The 25,806-nt window shown below is 43.4% G+C and overlaps 1 protein-coding gene across 4 annotated transcripts in view; it reads right to left on the reverse strand.

The window, feature by feature from the left end:
* Positions 1–25,806, reverse strand: part of EYA3 (EYA transcriptional coactivator and phosphatase 3) — a 164,620-nt gene that overhangs the window by 34,065 nt on the left and 104,749 nt on the right. For 3 of the 4 annotated variants that reach the window (XM_077480945.1, XM_077480946.1, XM_077480947.1), the window contains 2 exons: positions 10,069–10,152; positions 1,987–2,076 (listed from right to left, as the gene is read on the reverse strand). In XM_077480945.1, the coding sequence (XP_077337071.1) occupies positions 1,987–2,076; positions 10,069–10,152 (174 nt within the window). The remainder of the gene's footprint in view (positions 1–1,986; positions 2,077–10,068; positions 10,153–25,806) is intronic. The other variant, XM_077480948.1, reaches the window with a different exon arrangement.

The following is a 25,806-nucleotide window of genomic DNA, read 5'->3' on the forward strand; positions in this document are numbered from 1 at the left end:
GAAATTTATGAATAAAGCTGCATAATTATAAATAGATCTATTTCATAACCTCACTCACTACTTCATAATCTCACTGCTCCTATTTAGCTACTGTTTGTGAGTTAGAATTGACAAACGCCCCTTAAAACAGCTTAATGTTAAATAATGTTTAAACAATTGTGCAAATAAATGTGTAATCTTTCAGAAGTTTTCAGAACTGTGTAAAGGCATTGATATTTGACCAAAGCCACCCAAACTAAAGCAAAAACTACCAATGATATGGTCTTGCCTTTATTTTGCCTGTAATACCAGCTCATATAGTGCATAAGGTTGTAAGGACAGATATTTCAGCTTCTGTATAGATAATGGAGACTATTTGGAATATTCCACTTTTATAGACAGGACAATACAGGTGCATCTCAAATTAGAATATCAAAAAGTTTATTTCAGTATTTCAATTCAAAATGTGAAACTCATATTTTATATAAATGCATTACACGCAGTGATATTTCAAGCATTTCTTTCTAATTTTGATGACAACGTACAGCTAGTGAAAACCCCAAATTCAGTATCTCAGCAGGACTTGGCACCTGCCCACACTGCCAAAAGTAACTATTTTAATTGTTTTAATGATCATGGTATCACTGTGCTCGATTGGCCAGCAAACTCGCCTGACCTAAACCCTATAGAGAATCTGTGGGGTATTGTCAAGAGGAAGATGAGAGACACCAGACCCAACAATGCAGATGAGATGAAAGCCACTGTCAAAGAAACCTGGGCTTCCATAACACCTCAGCAGTGCCACAAGCTGATTGCCTTCATGCCATGCCACACTGATGCAGTAATTTATGCAAAAGGAGCCCCGACCTGTATTGAGTGCATACTATACGGTACATAGCCATACTTTTCAGTAAGCCTACATTTCTGTATTAAAAATATTTTTTTATATTAGTCTTATGCAATATTCAAATTTTCTGAAATACAGAATTTTGGGTTTTCACTAGCTGTAAGCCATAATCTTCAAAATTAAAAGAAAGAAATGCTTGAAATAGATCACTCTGTGTGTAACGCATCTATATAAAATATAGGAGTTTCACTTTTGGAATTTAAGTACTGAAATAAATTAACTTTATGATGATAGTCAAATTTTATGAGATACTTCTGTATGTGCCTGACTGTATCACCCCATAACATCAAGAGATTGCTAGGAACTACAGTGTTTGAGTGCTGTCACACATAGTGCTGTGTTGCACTATGAACGTGTACATTTTTTGTTTTTATTTTTATTAAATCTTTTAAATATTTACTATTTGTTGGAGCACGACATAAATCAGTGTGTGAAGCCAAGAGTCATAGTCTCAACGTGACAAAGACAAATTTAGGAGCATACTGACTCGAGTATAATTTGGAGTCCAATAAGAATGGTTAGCAGCATTTTATGAGGTGCCATTACTTTGTAAGATGTTTTTTCACCGACCTGTGTGGTGGAGACTGAAATAGACTTATGACATTTTCATGTATTTGCACAGAACGTTAAAGCTCTTCCCTAATTTTTTGGTATTTCTATTTAAGGCCATTCTGTTTAGCAAATATTACTTTCATGTAAAAGTATGGTCATTACAATATTGCATGCAGTAGTAAATGTCATTTGTACAGCCTTTTTAGGGATTTTGTACACATCCTGTGTGCCTGTGTTTTATTGTATTGAGTTCTACTCACCCAGATGAATTAGGATGCTCCAAGCTCATATATGCAATACCCATGTCAGCACAGACAAGTTTAAAAGCAAAGCAATGTCATAGGACTTGTCTTATTCTATGCCAACTGGTAATGTTTGTTACAACAAGAAATATTTATAAAGTATAATTCAATAAGCCACATGAATAGCATAAGCAACATTTCTTTCAACCTGCAGTAAACTAAACTGTGTACCAGCATAGGGAAACACAAATATTGTTGCTGTGACAACAGCATTTGATAAAGAAAACCAATATTTCATCCTCTCACCTCTAAATCATTGAAAAATAAATGTGTGTCTGCAACTTCAAAGATCATTTCTTCCATGGCTAAGCCTGATCCTACCACTAGTGTGGGGTCCTAAAAGTGGTAAACAATATATAAAAACATCAGACATGAATTTATTACAATAAACCCAAGAAATTAGACAAAGTGAAAAAAGATAAAATAAAAAAGGAACAGCTAATGAAATAAATAAAAGCAGTTAAATTGACAGTCAGGGATTAAAAGCTATAATGGTGAATGCAAGTCTGAACATCATGTTATCATTCTATCGATTCTTTGATGCTATGTATTAGTCAAGACTTGAGCAGCATTATGGCCAACACCTTTACCTTGCAGCTCAAAGCCAGAAAGGAGAGTATCTGCATTGAGATGGCAGGTTTGTCCTTTTGTTTGCATGGACATTGTTTTGGTGCTTCCAGCTTGGAAGGTTAAGGCATTTGTCATCTCAACATTTCATATTCCCGATATGCTATGCACAGTATTTCACAAGAGTACATCCCTTAAATTTTTTTTTAAATATTTTATTATACCTTTTCATGTGACAACACTGAAGAAATTACACTTTGCTACAGTGTGATGTAGTGAGTGTGCAGCTTGTATAGCAGCGTAAATTTGCTGTCCCCTCAAAATAACTCAACACACAGCCATTAATGCCTAATGAAAAGATATATTCAAATATTTACAAAAATGTGAGGGGTGTACTCACTTTTGTGAGATACTGCATTTGTAGGAGAAAGTATCCTGTCCTTTTGTATTGCTTCCTTTGTGTCATTCCTATTACAAATTGACCACACTAAGCAGGGAAACACACTGGTCAGTTCTCTAGCTATGCTCTAATGATGTGTGCTCTCCTCAATGATCAGACATGGCCATGCACTGGTGTGTGTGGCTGGATATTAGATTGTAAGATTCTTTGCAACGTGGGTCAAATACACAGGGATTTCCCTGGCTACACTGGTGATCTGTTCACAAAATCATTTCCCGAAAACATCAGTTAATTTAATTTGTGTTTAAAGTCAACCAACGGGGACAGAAAAATGGGCACTTCCACTAAAACAAGAAAAATATGAACTCCTGTCATGCAGACTTGTTCTCATTACTCCAGGGCTGCCATTCTATTCCTAGCTCCACTACCTAGTAAACCACTGACTTGGATGAAGTCAGCAATGGCAACGCTCATATTTCAACCCTCATGTGTACTACCAGGTATTTGTAATTCTCTATGATAGTGTTTGATATAGAAGAGGGCTGTCTAACCGACAGTCTCTGAGACCTTCTTTTGTGGCCCATGAAGGACCCACCTATAGGAAAAAGACAGAGCTGACAGAAGTACAGCGTTTGTATGAGAACACAGGGGTGCGGTGTTAGATGGTCAGGTGGACCAAGGCATGAGGCCTGAGCAGCAGGGCTGCCACAGAGAGCCAGGAGGCTGAATATTGTTAATTTAATTTTGATGGTGGAAACCCCCTGCGTGGAAGCTGTATGTTTGCTGCAATTCTTTCTGTTTAATGTTGAGAGAATAATTGGTATGGGAGTGCCGGGGTAGCCACTTACGCTAACCCTTGAGCAGTTCCAAACCGCAATAGCAAAAACTGGACTATGTCGTACTTAGGTAATTTGAACAAACAGAAAAAAAATGTTTCTTTAAAATTTCATATTTAATAAACACATAAAGAAATAACAAAACATCACTCAAAATATAATAAGTAGTACACCACAGTTAGAGCATTCCCAACGGATTCCCTATGGGGAGGGTTCAAACTTGGTAGCGCACAAATTTTCCTCTACTAGTTTCGCAGGGCAAAACTGCTTCTTCAGGAGGATATCACAAACTCAAGAAATGGGTTGCAGGTAGGGAGGCCCCTATATTCCCCCTACGGCCCACATGGGGGATAGTTAGCTGGTTCAAAAATGTATTATTATAGGATCACCAGGGCAAGATAGTTAAGGACCATAGCGTTGTATATAAGAATGTCAAGGTTCAGTTCTGGACTGGTTAGCCAAATGGAGCCAAAATACAATGAGGCATAGACTAGAGCATTTGTGTCTTACTGTGACTTCCAATGCTTTCATAAGGCATGGGTGACATCACTGTGCCTCATTGCTGCCTCCTGGGAAACCTATTCATTCAATATCCTGTGAAAATACAACTGTAGGACTCCTACTCTATTGAAAAGCTCATTGCAGAGTTTTATTTTCACAGGATATTGAATGAATAGGTTTCCCAGGAGGCAGCAATGAGGCACAGTGATGTCACCCATGCCTTATGAAAGCATTGGAAGTCACAGTAAGACACAAATGCTCTAGTCTATGCCCCATTGTATTTTGGCTCCATTTGGCTTACCAGTCCAGAACTGAACCTTGACATTCTTATATACAACGCTATAGTCCTTAACTATCTTGCTCTGGTGATCCTAGAATAATACATTTTTGAACCAGCCAACTATCCCCCATGTCCGCCGTAGGGGGAATACAGGGGCCTCCCTACCTGCAACCCATTTCTCGAGTTTGTGATTTCCTCCCGAAGAAGCGGTTTTGCCCCGTGAAACTAGTAGAGGAAATTTGAGAAAATTTGTGTGCCACCAAGTTTGAACCCTCCCCGTGGGGAATCAGTTGGGAATGCTCTAACTGTGGTGTACTTATTATTATATTTTAATGAGTGATGTTTTGTTATTTCTTTATGTGTTTATTAAATATGAAATTTTAAAGAAACATTTTTTTTTCTGTTTGTTCAAATTACCCAAGTACCGACATAGTCCAGTTTTTGCTATTGTGGTTTGGAACTGCTCAAGGGTTAGCGTGAGCGGCTACCCTGGCACTCCCATACCAATTATCCTCTCAACATTATGAATGGTGGATGATGGTACTTATATGTTATATAAATCTATGCGATTCAGGTGACATTTATGACTTCTTTCTGTTTAAATAAAAGTGGGCAAACAAACCCTTAAACAGTATATATGAGCTAAACAATCCCTTAAATGTCACAATTGGTGGATGATGCGGGCACCAGTGAGTTTTCTGAGTCTCTGCTGCAACGGAGTTCAGGTCAGGAACGGTCTGTGATTTGCAGTGGGAAGCAGGTGGTGTACCTGCAAGGAATGGTGTTAAGAATCCATTGTGTGCCTGACTGCAGGGATGGGGTGCTCAAAACACACAAAAAAGATGCAATCTATGCGGGATTAGAGAAAGACTTATGAATGGAGATTTTATCCCCCCAAGTGTAACAGGCAAGAGAGTCCATCTGTTTTTGACCAGTGCATTTTGCCCCTAGCTGAAGTTGGAAGCGTGTACTGTCACCTCTAACAAAATTGTTTCAATGGTACCAAATGGGGGACTGCGACTTAAAATGTTGAAACTGAACACGAGTCTACCCACTTTGATATTGGGATAATTTCTGTTAGGATACCCATTGAATGTTATCCTGAAGGAAACTTGCTCTTCCACCCTGTTTCTAATGGGGAGGCAAGAAATAAAGGCGCTTGTTTGAGTGTAATAAGGAATACGGACAATACAAAGACCCAGGGTAATAAGGGGTTAATGCAGCCTGCTAAGTTTGAAACTGCAAAGTCTTAAGAGGTTAATGAAGCGCCACCAGTACACAGCGTTGAAAATGTTATATTGCAATGTAATGGTCATTAAAGTGTTACTAAAAAGATAAAATTAATTTTTTAAATAAAATAAACATGTTATGCTCATCTGCTCTGTACAATCATATTGCACAACACAGCCCAGAACCTCTGGGGTCCCCCACTGGCGATCTTGACTCATCCTCTCCTTTTTGTGCCCCATAGAAAGCTGCTTGCTATGGGGGGCACACAGTGCGTGCTCACTAGCAAGCTGTGAGGCGCACCATAGAGTCACACAGCGGGCCTTAGCCTGTCCCCCACTTCCTCCTCACTGCATTTGATTGATAGCAGCAGCAGCCAATGGCTGCTGCCAGAGTCCCTGTGTGAAGAGGAAGAGAGGGGAGTAGAGATGCAATCATGTACAGCACTGGATCTCTTTTCCCCTCTCTTCCCCTTTACACAGGGAAGGCGGGTGGGGAGGACAGAAAGCCATAAAACCCTTTACCTTAATGCAGGGAATGGTAAGGTAGGTGAGAAAAAACATTTTGGCTTTAGAACCACTTTAAAACTGACAGATGCAGAGTGTATGATGCTGTTGAGCCCCTTGGTCTGTCTGTGTCTCCTTAGGCAGATGGTGCGATGCTGCCAAGAGGCTAAACAATCTATAGCCAGTATAGATCTTGCCGTCTTCTCATTGGAAAGGAGAGATGGTACTGCAGAGAATATTACCGGCTGTACTGAACAAAGATGGTAGATTTTGGAATTTTGATGCATGGTTAGATGGTAATGTTGAAAATTGTCTCACACTGCACTGACTGGTTGTTTTGTGTGTGAAAGTCACTCCGGGGCAGCCTAGGACAGGTCAGAGGAATTGGTTACCAAGGGTAACCAAGCAGGTATTGTAAGTCTTAAAATAGATGGTGGTGGCTGAGGCCGATACAGGTAGTAAGAGGGGTGGTTCCCTGACAGATGCTATAAAAGTAGGCCCCCCTACAGTCCTAGGACAGTAGTTCTGAGGGAGATAATGGAAACATAGGAACCAAAAGCAAGCAGGTAGAAGGGGCTATAGAGAGACCAATGGGATCCTGTTAAAGTTTTAGAAGAAATGCTTTTGGAAGAACACCCGGAAAAAGAAGTGGGAAGGTTTCACTAAAGACTATAGCAGAGCATCAGTAGGGCATATACAGGGAACCAATGGAGGCATTGGGAAGAGTTCTTTCGAAAAAAAAAAGAAATCAGGTTTACCAGGTTTGGACCCTTGTAGGTGATAGCTGACAGAGAGGTGCCAAAAGGAGGAATTGGTGTGTTTCTCCCCCCAAATGTGAAGCAAAGGGGGAGATATGTGGCACTCAAAGCCCTGCCATGGTGAAAATTTCGAAAGAAAGAGAAAAAGGGTCTCCAAAACAGGGTCAGGTTTTGCCATTATAATCCAGTACCTGACTATAGATCAAGACTCCACCACCTGAGCAGTCCATGGAAAGAAACCGAGCTGACAGAGGTACATCTTTTGTATAACACAGGGGTGTGGTGTTAGATGGTCAGAAGGACCAAGGCACAAGACCTGAGCAGTAGGGCTATGACAGAGCCAGGAGGCTGGATAATGTTAATTTTGTATTGATGGTGAAGCCCCCGGTGAGGGAAGCGGTTTGTTTGTTGGACCTTTCTTCTTGTTTAAATAAAAGTGGGCCAACAAGGCTTTAAATGGCATATGCGGACTGAACTCAGTGTGAAGCACTACCAATGAGCTAAACAATCCTCTGTCACAACAGGTACAGCTTGATATTGGTTAAAGAATCTGCCCACTGCCAATCACAATGATAGCATGGACTTGATAGGAAAATAGTCTCTTAGCTTCCCCATCAGGTTCTGCCAACTGCCAGCATCACTGTTTGTTAGGAGGCTGTTGGATGTGAAGCTGAGAGCATCCTTAAAAAGCGGCAGGTGGGGGAGGAGGCAGCGTCAGCAAATATACCGCCTGCTACACAGTGTACAAAGACTTACAAATTTTCAGTTGGTCTTAATTACTTCCAGTTTCCTTACCAGCAAACTTGAAGGAATTATTTCTAAATTTGGTGCAGTAGTAGTGCCAGTTTGTAAAAGCTAGCTGAATTTGTCGATTGCCAGAAAAGTGTTGTTAGAGCTTTACTGAATTCCCTGAACTCTGCATTCTAGTAGCCAGCAATGCCTGTTGGGTGATGCGATCTCCTTTCAAACAGGCATAGTACAGTTCCAACCAGGGGAGGGAGCAGCACAGAAGCCTGGGCTCAGGTAAGTTATTAGTGAACACCAATGAACAAGGGTGTTTCTCCCATTAAATACCAAGGAATGGGGAAAATGAATTGCTGACATTGACACCAGTGAAAGGGGGAGGTGTTTAATACTGTTTCAACTGACAAAAATGTAGGGTGGGGGGGGGGGCGCATTACATAATTACAGCCATTGTTACAAATGAAAAGTAGGTGTGGTTTATTATAGTTACCATTGTCACAAAGCAGGGAGGGGGGGGTGTTAATTATTCCTGCCACTCTTACCAATAAAAGGAGAGGTATCATTGTTGCCAATGTCTTCAATAGAGTAGAAGGGAGGATATAGTATTGCTGCCATTGACACATATAGAGAGTCAGCTGAAGGAGGGCTATTATTGCCAGTATTGTGAAGAAAAAAAGGGGGGGGGGGGGGGGTTGTTATTACTGCTACCATTGTCACTAGTGATAAGAGTGGAGGGTTTAGTCTTGCTTGCACTGTCCCCAATAATGAGGGGGTAGTTTATTATCTACTTGACTTGTGGATACAAATGTGTCCCTTGGACACTTTAAAGCAGTGTTTCTCAACCTTTTTACCTTGGAGGAACCCCTGGCAAAAAGTTTGGGATCTCAAGGAACCTCTGAAACTTTCACATCTACAGCTCACAGAACATTGGTATGATCAGCGAGCAGTTGATGAAAAAATTATTTTTAGAAATAGCATTAAATAAAAGAATAAATATTAAAACGTACCCATTTAATGTGAAACTTGTGCTTTATTTTCCTGCAGCGCTGATCAATTCAGAGGACATTACATGGGGCAGAGAACATGACATGGGACATGACAGGGGACATTACATGGGACATTACATGGGACATTACATGGGGCAGAACACATGACAAGGGACATTATATGGGGCAGGGGACATTACTTGGGGCAGGGCACGGGGCAGGGGACATTACTTGGGGCAGGGCACATGACAAGAACCATTACATGGGGCAGGGCACATGACAAGGGACATTACATGGGACAGGGCACATGACAAGGGACATTACATGGGACAGGGCACATGACAGGGCACATTACATGGCGCAGGGCACATGACAGGGCACATTACATGGCGCAGGGCACATGACAGGGCACATTACATGGGGCTGAGCACATGCCAGGACATTACATGGGACAGGGGACATAGCGCACTACATGGAGTAGGGGGACAGACTGTTGGGCACACTGTGGGGGGACACATCGGAGCACACTTCAGTACTTGCTTTCTTCTGCTGGCTTCAGAGCGCATTTCATATCTTCTCCAGTGGCGTGCTGTTCCCCCCTCAGCCCCTCCTCCTCCTCCTATCCTGTCCACCCCAGATAATGTCACTTACATGCACTCAGGAAGGACAGGAGGGGAGGAGGGGCCTGTGGGGAAAAGCGCGCTACAGCCAATAGAGTGCCAGTCGCTTCCCTGCCAATCTCTGCCTGTGTCTGCGATCCTCCTGTCAGCTGCCTGCGACTGACAGATCGCCGCAGAACCCCGATTGAAAACCACTGCTTTAAAGGGTGCATTCACGCCTGTGAGTGTAACCTGACTCCAATTGGACATGAGAAACCCAGTAAGGAGAACTGTGAGAGGTTGCTGGCTCCCACATCTATTCATGGCCACGCTCATGTAATCGCTCATGCAGTGATCACATGCCAGTGATAGGGCCTGGATGCAGGCAGTCTGCGATTAGGGCTGATCATTTGAATGTGATCGCTGCATAAGCAGCAAAAAAAAAAAAAAAAAAAAAAAAAGCAAAATGTTCAGGGAAAAGGATAAAAAAAAAAAAATGAAAGAAGAAAATAAATAAAAATACAAAGATGTTCCGCCATGTTTCCATTCATTAGCCTACTGTGTGTTTTATAATTTTAGCATATATCCATTGGCTCAAATAGGTTTCCTAAAATAAGAATGATATGGGTTAATAAAAATAAAGTACAAGAAAAAAAATCTACAACATACATGACACAGTAAAGTACAATAACTGTATGCATTCTGGGACACGGTACACGTCTTTCGACATTACCTGTTATTCATATGGGCTGAATTGTAAGACTAGGGTTAAAATAGATGAATCAGCACAAAATCTATACAGGGAACACAAACTTACAAAACATTCAGCTGAAAGTTATGTAAAGTGAACGTAACATTTGTTTGATAATTCCAATTAATGGTGACAAGCAAACAGACATGAGCAGTGGATCCTATAATCTGTACCTTTCCATATTTTTGCGCATATGAACCGGTGAGCAGGGAGTGAAAGATGATAATGGTCTCATCTAAGTCCCACAAAAACACACGCTGGGGAAACAAAGAGAAAAATATGCAACACAATTCTTAAAATGTTCAATAACAGGCATACTGGTTGAAATGAGAGGAGAAGCAGAGGAGTCTATTGCAATGAGAAGATGGCAGAATGATACTAAATGGATTTAGGAAATTACACATCTAAATATTTATATCCAATATATTACACCTGCAGTTATTAGTCTTAGTACAAACTTTTAGAAGGGGCAGAGGACTATCCTACATGGTGGCATCAAAAACCAATAGGAGCATTCTTTAAAGGAAAAGTCACGCCAAAGCTCATTTGGCTGTACTTCCACGGATCACAAGAGTGCTTCCATGGATCACAGGAGTGCTTCCATGGATCACAGGAGTGCTTCCATGGATCACAGGAGTGCTTCCATGGATCACAGGAGTGCTTCCATGGATCACAGGAGTGCTTCCATGGATCACAGGAGTGCTTCCATGGATCACAGGAGTGCTTCCATGGATCACAGGAGTGCTTCCATGGATCACAGGAGTGCAGTTCGTTTTGCACTCCCGTGACCCGTTTTCAGCAGAGAGTGGGCTGAAGTCCATTCTTGGCTGATGTCACAGATGTCAGTCCAGGCACCGTGTCATCGCAACAATAAAGTCTGGATCCGCAAGGTGCCTGGACTAACACCCGCTAAGAGCCTAAGCCAGCTGACCCCCCCCCCCCCAGCTCCTCCAAAGCTCAGCGCTCCAACAAGCAAAGAGGGGACACAGCAGACAGTCTGCAGCTCTCTGCTCGGGAAGCTATGAAAACAGAATGATCGGCTGTGTTTGATCGCTCGGTTCTCAGTGCAGAGGCGATGCTGCATCCACTGAGGCAAGTATTATTCTAAAAAAAAAAAAAAACCTTTACTTTTAAAATAAATCTGTCAACTGGAGCCACACTAGCAATCTATATAATGCTTAGCAAACTACAGGGTTCTTTAGAGGAGTAGAAGTCCTTCATGTTAAAAATGTAATAAGAAAAAGAAAAAAACGATGAACCTATGTTCACTGAACAGCCAAGCATACGTGAGGGAAATAAAAAAAAAATGTTAATAGCCTGCGATTGGGTGGCTGAAGTAAACACATTGGGGGTCATTTACGAATATGATTTACGACCATCAGTAGAGGCGCAATGCACATTTTCATATTTACGAAATGGTACACCGGTAACAGAGCGCGAATCCCCCATTTACTATATCGATCTCAGCACACGGGAGAATGTCATCTATGAGCCACTATAGAACATGGCGCACGGCATCGCCAAATCAATTCTGAGAGAAGGTGGAGGTGCCAATATTATGGGGTGATGCAAGAAAGTTTTGTAACAACTGGCCAACTAATATGCCCAACATAGAATGAGAAAGTAACTTTTTCAGAGAAAGCCTGTTGTGCCTGCAAGTTTAGAACTGCATGAGAGCAATGGAAGCAGTGCACAAGTGGCTGATGCGCTCGTTCACATGGGTTTGTTCACTGTGCGGCCAAAATCTTAGTAAATTTTAAGCAACGTACATGCAATTGCATGGGTTGAACGGCCACACCTCTAAACTTGACATTTTTTTAAGCTGGTTCACCTTTATGTATTTTTTTAACCAATTGCCAACAGGGCACTTACACCCTCTTCCTGTCCAAGCCATTTTTCGTGTTATAGCTCTGTCCCACTTTGAATGACAATTGCGTGGCCATGCTACACTGTACCCAAACACATTTTTTACCATTTTCTTCACACAAATAGAGCTTTCTTTTGGTGGTATTTAATCACTGCTGGCTTTAAAAAATAAATAAAAAATAGACCAAAAATTTTGGAAATAAATGTTTTACTGTTTCTGTCAGTAAATCCTGTAACCAAGTAATTTTTCTCCTTCACTGATGTGGCGGCACTGATAGGCTGAACTGGTGGGCATTGATGAGATGACACTTATGGGTACTGAGGAGGCACTAATATGCCGCACTTATGGGCACTGATGGGTGGCACTGATAGCCAGCACCGACTGGCATCGCTAATTGGCACTGATTGCTGGCACTGGTGAGCACTATATTGTAATCAGGACACTGATTATCAGTGCCCTGATTACATGTGTAGATGTCTCCCTGCGTGGAGATGCTGCTGATTGGCTCTCCTCGCCACACACTTTGTCAGTGTGAGGCAAGGGGCACCAATTACCGGCATCTCCATGTTTACATGTGACCGGCTGTGATTGGACACATTAAAGAGCCGTGTGCGAGCGCAACCTTTTCTGGGATGCCGTCATATCACATCATCCCAGAATGAGAACAGCAACTAGTTAAGATTTGCACACAGGCCATGTTAGCATGCTACGTTGCCAATATGCGACATGCACCTTGTAAAATGATGTAAAAAGACTCTCGCACCTCTAGCTGCTCATAAAAATCAAATTTTTGTACTCACCGTAAAATCCTTCTCTAAAGTTCATTGATGGACACAGCTCCTTTAATTCTTGACCTTAGGGTTATCACACCACCTTCAGGAGAGGACTAGGCAGTACATGTAAAAACAGCAAGACTGCACAGCACCGCCCAGGAGGTGGTCCCACTGGCTATAACCCCTCACTCTGCTTCCTGCAGCTCAGTTCGTCAAAAAGCTGTACAAACATAAATTAGGAGGAGTGGGTGCTGTGTCCGTCAATGAACTTCAGTGAAAAGGATTTTACGGCGAATACAAAAATCCTATTCATCCAAAACATAACTTCACCCACAACAAAGAGAACAAATCAACAGAGGAGTTGCGATCTTAAACAGCCACCATCAAAACCTGCGGCCAACTTATGCATCAAAAGATGTGCGTTCACAACAAACCTGTAACTTAAAGCATAAATTGCAACCTTACACAGCCGCCTGAAAAACCTTGCGGCCAAAGCAAGCATCCAAAGATGTGCTTACCTCAACTTTTTAGAATTTAGCAAAAGTGTGAACGGACGACCAAGTCGCCACCTTACACACCTGGGAGCCAGACGCTTGATGTCGGAAAGCCCAAGGAGGTTACAATTGCCCTGGTGGAATGAGCTGTGACAGGAAAAAGGTGGCACCCGCTCTTTTAAGGCATAGGCCTGAACCACCGAGTAATGGTGGTCAACGAGACCGCTAGACCTGTCTTTGGACCAGACACCGAGACAGAGTCCGACTTCTGGAAAGGAGCCGTAGCAGACAGATACACCCGTAGAGCCCGGACCAAGTTTCTGATCCACTCCTCACTGCAAAAACAGCAGGATCCTGGAGATTGAGTATGTGCACAGATGCCAGCCCATCTCCTCACACATGGAGATGTAAGCCTTCCACGTATGATGGTAAATCTTCTGAGAAGATGACTTCTGTGCCCTCAGCATAGTGGAAATTACCAAGTCTGACAGAACTCTGTCCCTTAGTACCTGACTTTCAACAGCCATGCCATTGGTAACAGCCAAGCCAGCAATGGTAAAGCAGGATGAAGTATCGGACCTTGCGACAGAAGGTCCTCTCGCACCGGCAGCCGCCACGGAACATCAGCCACCAGTTGTACTAGGTAGGCATACCAAGGACGCAGAGGTTAATCAGGATTACTGAAATCCCCTCAGCCTCCACTCTGCGTAGCAGACGTGGCAGGAGCTTTATGGGGGGGGGGGGGGGGGGAACGACATAAATCAGACGATAATGCTCCCATGGAGCCACCAACGCATCCACCCAGGGGTCTCTTGTCCTGGACACAAATCTCTGCACCTTCCAATTGAGCTTTGAGCCGAGAGTCCAAGAGATCCACGTCTGGTGTGCCCCAATTTAGGCAAAGGAGCCGGAATACATCCGGATGCAACGACCATTCCCCTGGATCCAGCATCTGACGATTTAGGTAGTCCGCCTGCCAGTTTTCTACGCCTAGAATGTATATGGCCGACAGGGTCGGCACATGCCGCTCTGCCCACTGGAGGATATGAGCAACCTCTTGTGCTGCCCCAAGTTCCTTGTTCCTCCTTGATGGTTGACGTACGGCACCACCTTGGCGTTGTCCGACTGGATCCTGGCCGGACGTCCCTGTAGCCTCCTTGACCATGTGGAGAGGCACTGCCTGATCGCCCGAAGCGCGAGCACATTGATCGGCAGTTGGGATGCCTCTCTCAACCAAAGGCCCTGGTGCGACTGTACACCAAAAGTCCCCCTAAACCGGTCAGGCTGGCGTCTGTTGTGATCACTGTCCAATGGAGGAGAGGAAGCAACAATCTCTGGGACCGAAGGGTCGGAGACCTCAGCCACCAGAGAACGGAATCCCTGACTAGCTGGCTCACCCAAATTTGACAATCCAGGGATAACTGAGATTTGTCCCATTTTGACAAAATCTCCTATTGCAGGAGTTTGAAATTGAGCGTATGGTATCGCTTCGAAAGTGGCTACCATGAGGTCCAGAACTCGCATGCAGAAGCGCAGCGACGACCACCTGCGGTTTACCAACAACCTTACCGCAGCTTGAAGAGTCTGAAGTTTGTCTGAAGGGAGAAAAACGTTCACTTCTGAGGAGTCCAGCAGTAAGCCCAGGTACTCCAGGAGTTGAGTCAGCACCAACACCAACTTCTTTAGGTTCAGCACCCAATCAAACTCCCAGAGAGTCTGTATGGCGATTGCTACATCCTCTCTTAATTCTGAGGCAGAAGCTGCTCTCAGAAGGCGGTCGTCTAGGTAACCCACGATTGCGATCCCACGTTGCCTTAACGCCAGAATTGGAGCCAACACCTTGGTAAAAACTCTGGGTGCTGACGTCAGGCCAAAAGGGAAAGCGACAAACTGGTAGTGCACTTCCCCGACTGCAAATCGCAGAAACCTCTGATGCTTGAGGCATATAGGTACATTTAAGTACACGTCCTTGATATCCAAGGACGTCAGGAAGTCCTCCTGATGGAGTGCAGTGACCGCAAAGAGAACTGATTCCATCCTGAACCTTTGCAGTTTCACAAAGCTGTTGAGGGCCTTCAAGTCCAGGATTGGACGTACCCCTTCCTTTTTGGGGACTACAAACAGATTGGAGTAGAAACCCTGAAACCTTTCCAGCGTCGGTACAGGTACTATCACCCCACGCAACAGCAGGTCCTGAACTGCCCCGAACAGGGCTTCCAGATGAGCCAGAAGCAGATGTCGGTTGGAGGGGAAAAATCTGTTTGGTGGACAAGAAAGAAACTCTTTCAGACACATTGGTCGGACAGAAGAGGCGATTCAGTTCGCATTGTGCGCTATATAAGTATTTCATTCATTCATTCATTCATCCACCGAGCTGCAAACTCCCGAAGTCGACCCCCACCCGACAGTCGGGCAGGGGCAAACCTTCATGAGCTAACATTTTTGCTCGCAGACTTGTTTAGCTTGCAAAACCAGGGACGCTTTTGTCCTTCAGCAAGCGCCTTGTCAGACTGGGAACGCATATCTGCCAACCTGAGCGGGCGAAAAAGCCGTTTGAGTGGAAAAAGAGAGCCCTTGCCCTTCCTGGACTGTGGGAGCAATGTGCTCTTCCTACCGGTAAAATTTTAAATGTCATCCAGCGAAGCTCCAAATAGCCTCTAACCTTGGAAGGGCAAATCTGCCAGAGCTTTCTTAGATGCCTGGTCCGCTGACCAGCATTTCAGCCAAATCAGGTGCCGAAGCACCACTACTGATACTGATGCTCTAGAGAGCAGGGGGGACGGTATCCAGGGCCACATCACAGACATAGTTAAGGCCATGCACCAACTGATCTGCCAGTTCTACACAGACCAGGGAAGTCTGTTGCTTCTCCAATTCAGGGTGCAACATCTTTGCCCATTCAGTAAGCGTCTGTGACACCAAGACTGTGGCCAACACAGGTCGTAACGCTGACCCCACCACCGTAAACATGGACCGGGCCACTGCCTTGGCCCTCACGTCGGTAGGGCCCTTGAAGGCAGGAGTCCCTTCCACCGGAATCCTGGTTATTTTATTCAACCTGGATACTGGGGGGGGGGGGGGTCAACGACCGGAGGAGAAGCCAATTTTTTCAGGTGGTTCTCCTCAAAGGGGTAATGCACCGCCATTCTTCTCGGGACTGAAAAGGCCCATTGCAGGCTTCCCCACCCATTCCTTGTAGATGAACTTATCAAGTTGAATACGGAAACACCTTAGGCGTGCAGGCCGGCTTGAAGGACCCGAAAGGGACCGCCACCTCAGCAGAAGTTCCTGCTGCATCTTCAGGGTATCCTGTACTGTTGTGATAAGTGCTCCTACTAGTGCTTTTTCCTGTGCTAACCCAGACACAGAGTCATTCTCACCGTCCGAACGGTCTTGGTCCACATCCTCTGACACATCAGAACAGGGGCCGCCAATCACCGCAGGGCCCAAGTCTGAATCAGAGCTCTCCCCAGAAGACGGGGGGGGGGGCAGGGGGCATTTTTACTCCCCTTGCACCCACACGCCACTTCCACCCTGGCAACAAAGGTCTCCAGGACCGCTGACAAAGCATTTATAGGCACCGCATTTTGAACAGGTGAGCTGGTTGCAATAGCAGGGATGTCTGGGGAAGAAGCGCCCGCTTCTGACGCCATGCTGACCCTCACTCTCCTGCCACAACTTAGGGACTTAAGGCAAGGTACACAATCCCCACCCTCCTAGCTGCTCGCAGACTGAGGGCCCCCCCCCTAAGGACTCACCACCCTGACTGAGTACTGCGCTGTGCCGCCGCTGTCCGCTCTGCCCTGTGTCAGTCACGAAGTGCACAGAATATAAAAAACAAAAAAACAAACAAAAAAAACGCGCTGTTCTGAGGAATACAGACACCAGCACTAGAGGTAAACTGTGCTGAGGCTAGAAAAAAAATGGGCGCCGGCGGTCCCAGCAAAAAAAAAAAAAAAAAAAAAAAAAAAAAAAAATCAAAGAAAATGGCCACCGAACCTTCTAGAAGATGGGTGACAGCATATACCATGCTACAGGAAAATGGCCGCGGCCCACGCGGTGACCTCCCCTCATGGCAAACGGCCCGAGTACCTGACAGTGAAGCAAAAAGGCAGGGAAAGAAGGAGCGGACCCTGACAGCCAGCACAGCCCCCCACCCCCCCGGCCAGGTACATACAAACCAACTCATGCCCAGTCACACAGTGGCCCCAGCAGGGGGAGGAGGGAATGAGGGATAGGGAGAGAGGAAAGGGAGTGATAGACGCCCTAGTCGACCTCCTAGGGAATGCCCAGCTGCTCAAACCTGCAGAGGCAGGGGGAGCCGTACTTACCCCACTGTCTAAAATTACTTAGAACCCCAAACATTAAACTTTTTTCTAACACCCTAGAGAATAAAATGGCGGTCGTTGCAATACTTTGTCACACCATATTTGCCCCAGTGGTCTTAAAAGCATTTATTTTTTTGGAAAAAATACACTTTTTTGAATTAAATAAAACAAAACAGTAAAGTTAACCAAATTTTTTTCATATTGTGAAAGATAACGTTACGCCGAGTAAATTGATACCCAACATGTTACGCTTCAAAATTGCGCCCGCTCGTTGAATGGTGACAAACTTTTACCCTTGAAAATCTCCACAGGCGACATTTAAAAAATTCTACAGGTTGCATGTTGCTACTCATGTATGCATTCACTTCTGCGCACAAGCTCGTCGGGATGGGGCGCGTTTAAATTTTTTTTACATTTTACCTTTTATTTTTACACCGTTTTAAAAATAAAATAAAAAATTGTCACATTTATTCCTATTACAAGGCATAGAAAAAACGCATGACAGGACCTCTTAAAATATGAGATATGGGGTCAAAAAGACCTCAGTCCTCATATTTACACTAAAATGCAATAAAAAAAATAAAAATACCAATTGTCATAAAAAAAATTATATAAAAAAGAATGGCCCTTTAAGAGCTGTGGGCGGAAGTGACGTTTTGACATTGCTTCCACCCAGCAATTGTATGGAGAGGGTTGGTGGCCATCTTCCCCTCACTCGTATCCATACCCAGCTAGTGACCGGACCCAATTGCCTCCGCCGATGGCTCGGGTAAGTGGCGGAAGGCACCGGAGCGGGGGGGGGCCTCTCCTGCCGACGATAAAAGTGATCTTGCGGTGAATCCACCACAGAGACCATTTTTATCTTGTAGTGGACTGCCCTCTGAAGAAGGAGATACCATAACAACGATATCCTCTTTCAAACAGCCAACGTAAAACTGTGGCGGGCGGTCAATAAGTGGTTAAGTGCACCGAGAGTGGCTAGCTGAAGATGCAAAGCCTCATCTTTCTTCAAAAGGACAAGCTACTAGTGCCATATGGGCCCGCACACACATACTCAGGGCTCTGTATATGCAGTGGGTGTTTATCTGGGAAGTTAAGGCCATTACAGTGATTGAAATTGGGCCTGTGGTGTCAGGGGACAAAAAAGAGGCCTGACAAAGGAGGTTAATTCCTCTGCTCTCCTCCTACCTGGACTCAGAGCCGATCTGAGCAGAGGTAACCAATCTGGAACAGATTGCCATATTGTGAGATTTATTGTTATTGACGTGCTTGCCTCTGCTCTTGGGGTTATTCTCAGGTTTTGAATCACCTGAAAGCAGGCTGAATATAGTATTGAGCTATACTGCTCTTAATCTCAGTCACTGCTCTCCAATTGGATTACTTGAATATATATTATTGCTGTTTGTCACTCTTTTGCACAGAAAGGTTGCAGTAAAGACAATTTCTGTGTTTTAGCATAACGTGCATTTCTCATTGGTCCTTGCACTTGCACTGTTGCCAGGCGTGCCAGAGGGGGCTGATAATGTTATTGGGGTTGAGAGGCAGAGTATGCAACAAACATACTTGAGCAGCTCCTGCGGGGGGTAGCGCTAAAAATACTTTCCAGGTTTCAAAATAGTTACATTCCTGGAATGCTGGGATTGCCAATGGTCACATTTGCTTGTGGCTTCAACCAAACTGTCAAACCAACAAATGGCTGGTGTCATATCTGATCACATGTGAAGCACCATGGCAGTTGACGATCAAACAGAAGCAGCATCTGTCTGCAGTGACATTCCTCATTTAAAGTCCCACTATTTATCTCCTCTGTTTTTATATGTATATCGGGGATGGAGGTTTGTCCTTACTGATAAACCACGGTTGGAGGTATGGCTGCCGACAGTCCACCCCCTTAAGGATCCCGCAGTATTAAACAGAAATTAAAAAGAAAACATAAGTGCAAATACCATTATCCAACCTCAAACAGGCTCTTAATATGAACAAAAACTAAAACTTAAGAAAACAAAATAAAAAAGTTAAGTGGATACTAGCTCCATGAACTCAGACTCACACCAATTGTCCAAAGATACTCGGCAAGTCTCATATCTCAGTTCCAGTTGTGGGATAGTATGCACAGCCTGGAATAGTTGCACAGCCTGCAATGACGCATAGACAAGCAGTGTGCTCAGGATAGCCACTAGGGGGAAATGTAAAAACACAGAACACTCCACTAAGTAGTGTATAGTAACAATTTATTGAAAAATAAATAAATAAAAAATAAAAAAGGTATCCAGTTACATTACACATGGAGATGAATGCCTGAAGGCGAAGTCAAAATCCAGGTAGGTTGTTAAAGCGATAAAAAGCCAATCAGGAGTGCAAGTCCCTGAGAAGCAAGGCTCTCCTGGACATTGCTGAATTGAGAGGGGGCACAGGCAAGTATAAGAAATACTGTAGCTGCTAACTTTTAATATTAGGACACATACCTGTCCAGGGATCCCATAATGTCGGCACCACAGCTGATTTTTCAATCGGCTCTGCCATTCATGGTAAGGGAAACTGTTCCCTACTGCCCATCAGTGTTAATTTAGTCAATGAAAATGTTTGTCAAAGATTTCGTCAGCAGAATTTTTACAGTGACAAAAAATGAAATGAAAAAGTACAACACAATTTCTACCACTGACGAAAACTATGATGAAAATCAGACCAGTTTTCGTTAACGAACGAAAATGGGATGAAAATGGTGAGGAGGGATGTTTACCCTAGTGAACTAACTTCCGATTTGTTACGGAGCCCCGCCTACTTACACAGCCTGCTCCCAGCAAGCACAGTGCCACCATGACAAGCGTGCCCGAGTGTGAGAGTGGCACGGTGCATTGCAGGCCAGCAAGGCTGAGGCCTCCCGACGCCGTGCCAGAGCAGACTGAGTGTACACTGCATGATTGACTGTACAGTAGTGGCATCCAAGGCACTGAGGATTACAGGCCATCCCTCAGAATCATCCATCACTATGCAGCATTACAAGCCTACTCAGACCACCGTCCAGTGCACTGTGCATACAGGCTTCCTCCTCACCATCCATGTCCAAAGTATACTGGAAATGTCAGCTTCTGTGACTGTCACTGGTAGAAAGAGAAGATGGATCTACGAATGTATTTTACATTTGATCACAAGGACCGCAAGACCCTTTGCAAACCACATGGAGCGACACTTGCTGGTAAATATAAAAACTTGAAGTGTTATTTGCGGACAACTCATCCTAAAATTCATACAAAAGGTAAGCACAGCAGCACTTAACTCCACTTTTGTTGGGAACAGTCTTATGTGCATTGCAGGGATATTTTTAACAACTTTCTTGCAGTCAGATTTCATAGCTTTTGTTATTCTAAAGTAATAGCCATTTGTATGTTGTGCACTTTAGTCACTGAATTTTAATAGGAGCAAGTGATTTAATTTCATAATATCTATCAGCTGCTGCTTTACCCCAAATTGAAGTATCTCACCAAAATATATGTAGAAGGATGTGGTCAGTGAATACTGGGAGGGGCTGGGGTACTTTCAATTTTGGCACGGCACAGGCACCTAAAAGCTCAAGGCTGGCCCTGGGACTGAATGGGGTGAGAGAGAATGTAAAATCAGAATAAGTTGAATTTTTCCCTCTAATTCAACCTCACAGATTCAGAAAACCTCAAATGATGGGCCAAGTCAAGCCAGTGCACCAACACAGCAAACTATTTGCACTGCTCTTTTAGGCGCATCAAAATACAAAAGTGACTAGGGAATAACATGCCAGGGAGGAGGCCATAACAAGATGGATTGAGCACACCGGATTAACAGTCAGAACAATTGGAGATTACTTTGTTAGCAGAATGGAGACAGTAGATAGGAAGCCAACTGTTCCAAAAAAACTAAAATAAGCAATCTGACTGACAAAAAGTATGAAGATGAAAAACAAAAATTCAAAGAGAGATTGGCTGCTTCTCGGAGAGTATCTATTTGCACTGATTTGTGGACCAAAAAAGGACTCTCTGCTTCATTCCTTGCTATAAGTGCATGTTACTTTTGTGTTGAACAACATAAACCTGAACAGGTATTGTTGGCCCTTGAACAAGTAGCCACCCACACACTGCAGACAATCAAATCACGTGTGGACAAATGCTTGCAAGAGTGGGACATACCAAAGTGGAAGATCCTTACAGAGATAACACTTAACAGGAGCAATATGGTGGCAGCATTTAAGCAAACCACAGCAGCAGTCAGAAATTGATGATCTGCGGTAAACCATTCATGGCATGGTTAAAACCAGTCAATTATCACATGGATATGAGATGATTGACATGGGGGTACCATCTGCTCTACTCTACGTGTGCGTCTTTGTTATTTTTCCACTTTATTTGTAGTTTTGTGTAAAAGTATTCCCATAAGATGTTAAAGGGGTTGTAAAGGTTTTTATTTTCTAAATAGGTTCCTTTAAGCTAGTGCATTGTTGGTTGGTTCACTGATCTTTTCCTTTCGATTTCCCTTCTAAATGTTTTTTTTGTTTTCTTTGTCTGAATTTCTCACTTCCTGTTCCTCCACAGTAAGCTGTTCAGTAAGTTGTTCTGGCTGACTAAAAACACCGCTCGGATGATGGTGTGAAGTTCACTGAGGAGAAACAGGGAGTGAGAAATTCAGACAAAGAAAAAAAAAAACATTTAGAAGGGAAATCGAAGGAAAAAGGTAAGTGAACCAACAATGCACTAGCTTAAAGGAACCCATTTAGAAAATAAAAAACAAAGCTTTACAAGCCCTTTAAGTGTTAAAATAATAGAATGGAACAGTAACCTTTTCTATACTTTATGCGTATTAGGCTGTGTGTTCCACTTGTTAGGTACCAACAGATTGACATGGACCAGACCATGTGTGGTGCATACTTTGCAATTTGTGGTCCACGTGGTGCAGAAGGAGGCCAGTGTGAAGAGAACACTGGATAAAGAAAGATCAGTAGTGAACCTCTTCCGCAAGTCTTTAATTGCAACACAGAAGCTATTGGAGCATTGTGGCCTTATTCTTTTAAAATGACTGCCTCACACGCTGATCAAGTACATTCAACATGATCCCAATACTCCTCAAACTGAAAGTCGGTCTGCCAAATCGCAAACATGGGATGGGACAGCTTGCTCCCTAATGAATAACAAAAGCTAACATCATTGCATGATCTACTGCTGCTGACACCATGTCTATGTCCCTGCCCTCTTTGATCTGCTCAGCCATCTTGAGAACTTTAAACGCTAGCTACCAAGACCTCGCCACAACTGCACAGAAAATGAAGGAGTGTGAACCAGCGTTTTGCTTCATTCCTAGATCCAACTGGCGGAATGTTCTCACCACTTGAAGCAGCTGCTTGTTTTGTCAACCCCACCATCTGTGAAACTCCTGTTGATGTGGCAGATGAGAATATTCAGGAACTGCTTAAAAAGACAGTGGAGCATGCCACAAGAAAATGCACATTGTCACACACACAAGGAATTGTCTGAAGAAGATGATGTGAAACTATCGCATGAAGTGGAAGAAGCACCGCCACCGGCATTCACATCCAAGCAGCCAGACTTTCGTGTTTTTTCTAAGCTGCAGAAGACCCAGGCAGAGGATCTCCCCAAACAGCAGCAGATTAGAAAATAAATGGAAGAGCTTTTGCACCAAGTTGCCATCAGGCACTGCAACAGATTTTTGGCTGTCAAAGAGTAACACTTTTTATCACCAGCTAAAACCTTTTGCATTAGACCTTGTAACTATGCCAGCTACTCAAGCCTTTGCAGAGAGGGTATTCAGTGTTACAAGTGACCTCTCTAGAGGCCAGAGTAATAGAGCAAGGGTCATGTGGGCCACGAAGTTACATAGTAGGCAAGGCTGAAAAAAGACACAAGTCCATCAAGACTAACCAATGTGTGTGATTTTTTTGTCAGTATTACATTGTATATGCCTTTATGTTGTAGTCGTTCAGGTGCTTATCTACTAGTTTTTTGAAATGATCAATGCTCCCCGCTGAAATCACTGCTTGTGGAAGAGAATTCCATATCCTCACCACTATTACAGTAAAGAACCCTCTATGCAATTTAAGGTAAAACAAATTTTCTTCTAATTTTAGTGAATGGCTGCATGTCTTATTAAATTCCCTTTCACTAAAAAGTTTTATCCCTATTGTGGGGTCACCAGAACGGTATTTGTACATTGAAATCATATCGCCTCTCAATCGTCTCTTCTCCAGAGAGAACAAGTTCCGTGCTCGTAACTTTTCCTCATAACTAAGGTCCTTCAGTCCCTTTATTAGGTTTTATGCCCTTCTCTGGAACCTCTCTAGTTCCAGCACATCCCTCCTGAGGACCGGTACCCAGAACTGGAGGGCATACTCCAGGTGAGGCCGAACCAGAGTCTTGTAGAGTGGGAGAATTATTGTTTTATCTCTGAAGTTAATCTCATTTCAATGCATGCCAATATTCTCTTTTCATGCAGCAGCTTGGCATTGCATGCCATTACTGATCTGTCATCTACTAGGGCCCCCAGGTCCTTTTCCATCTTGCATCCCCCTAGGGATTCTCCCCCTAGTCAGTAGATTGCATTCATGTTTTTCCACCCAAATGCATTATTTTACATTTTTCTAAATTAAATCTCATTTGCCATGTAGTTGCTCACCCCAATAATTTGTTCAGATCTTCTTGCAAGGTTTCCACATCCTGCGGAGAAGTTATTGCCCTGCTTAGCTTTGTATTGTCTGCAAATACTCAGATTGAGCTGTTTATCCCATTCTCCAGGTCGTTTATGAATAAATTATATACGATAGGTCCCAGGACAGAACTCTGGGGGACCCCACTTTCCACCCCAGAATATTCTGAGTACTCGCCATTTATCACTACCCTCTGAACTCTCCCCTGTAGCCAGTTTTCAGTCCATATACTCACCATATGGTCCATGCCAACAGACCTTACTGTACAGTAGACGTTTATGGGGGAACTGTATCAATTATTACTAAAACCTTGTATATAGTCCCTTATCCCCTCCAAAAGCTTGCATACTATTGATGTTAGGCTAGCTGGTCTGTAATTCCAAGGGATGCATCTTGGACCTTTTTTAAATATAAAATATTGGTGCTACACTGGCTTTTCTCCAATCAGCTAGTACCATTCTAGTCAGAATTAGGAACAATGGTCTGGCAATTACTTGACGGAGTTCCTTAAGAACCCTCAGGTGCAAGCCATCTGGTCACGGTGACTTATTAATGTTACATTTTTCAAGTCTATTTCCAATTCTGGCTTCTGTAAGCCATGAGGGTGCTTCCTGTGACATGTCACGAGGATAAAAATTGCAGTTTTGGTTACTGTAGGCCCCCCGATTCCCTTGTGAAGACTGAGAAGAATAGTCAATACCTTCACAATCTCTCCATCTTTAGTAACCAGGTCTCCATCATTCTTTATGGGATGAATATGATCTGACCTCCCTTTCTTACAATTTATGTACTTAAAGAATTTCTTGTTTTTTTTTTTTTTTTTTTTTTTACTCTCCTCTGCTATCTGCCTTTTGTGTTCTATCTTAGCCGCCCTGGTTTCACCCTTACATTTTTTGTTACATTCTTTGTAAAGTTGGAAGGCTGCCGATTATCCCTCAGCCTTGTATTTTTTGAAGGCCATCTCCTTTGCTTATATATGCATTTTTACGTTGGAGTTAAGCCAACATAAAAAGTGCTTTCCTTAAAATAAATCGAAACAAATAGAAGCGTTTTATTCTCCAGCTATTTTGAAGATAAGAAGCATACCTGATACTTGTGGGTTGTGCTTACTGCGACAGAACGAATCAATAGTTCAACTGTTTTTATTGTCAATTAAATTCATAGGAAAAATGCGCAGGTTAAGGCTCAGGCTACATGCCATTAGTATGTGGAACAATAACCACCACTTTATCAACTAGTACTCTCTCTTAGCATTGACAAATTTGACAATATAGGTCAATATAGCTCAGTAACGGATGGCCAAAAAGGGCAGCCATACACGGGGTACTGCCCAAGTAGTCTTTTTAGTGTGATATTTACCTCCGATATTGTCATTGTGAATGCTGAGAGAGAGGAGTTGATAAAAAGTGGTGACAGTTTTAATCCACACACTAACGGCAATATTGTAAACTGTGCACTTTTTCTTTGAATGTACTGTAACTGAGAATCAGAACTGTTGAAATAATAAACTGAAAGTAAACCTATTATTGTATAAATGAACATTACCCTCAAGTATTGGTTTATTATGCTGTGCCTGTGCCAGACTGGCAGTGACAGTGCCTGTGCAGCTTGCTGCTGTCTGTGTGCGCTGTACATGGACCGCTATGGCCAAAAGTTCTGACAATGACACAAATATTTATTTTCACAAAGTCTGCTGCTTCAGTGTTTTTAGATCTTTTAGTCAGATGCATCTGGTATACTGAAGTATAAGTACAAGGATTCCATAAG

Source organism: Lithobates pipiens, unplaced genomic scaffold (assembly GCF_037356315.1).
Source record: "Lithobates pipiens isolate NorthernLeopardFrog02 unplaced genomic scaffold, aLitPip1_a1.2 Scaffold_16, whole genome shotgun sequence".
Classification (NCBI taxonomy): Eukaryota; Metazoa; Chordata; class Amphibia; order Anura; family Ranidae; genus Lithobates; species Lithobates pipiens.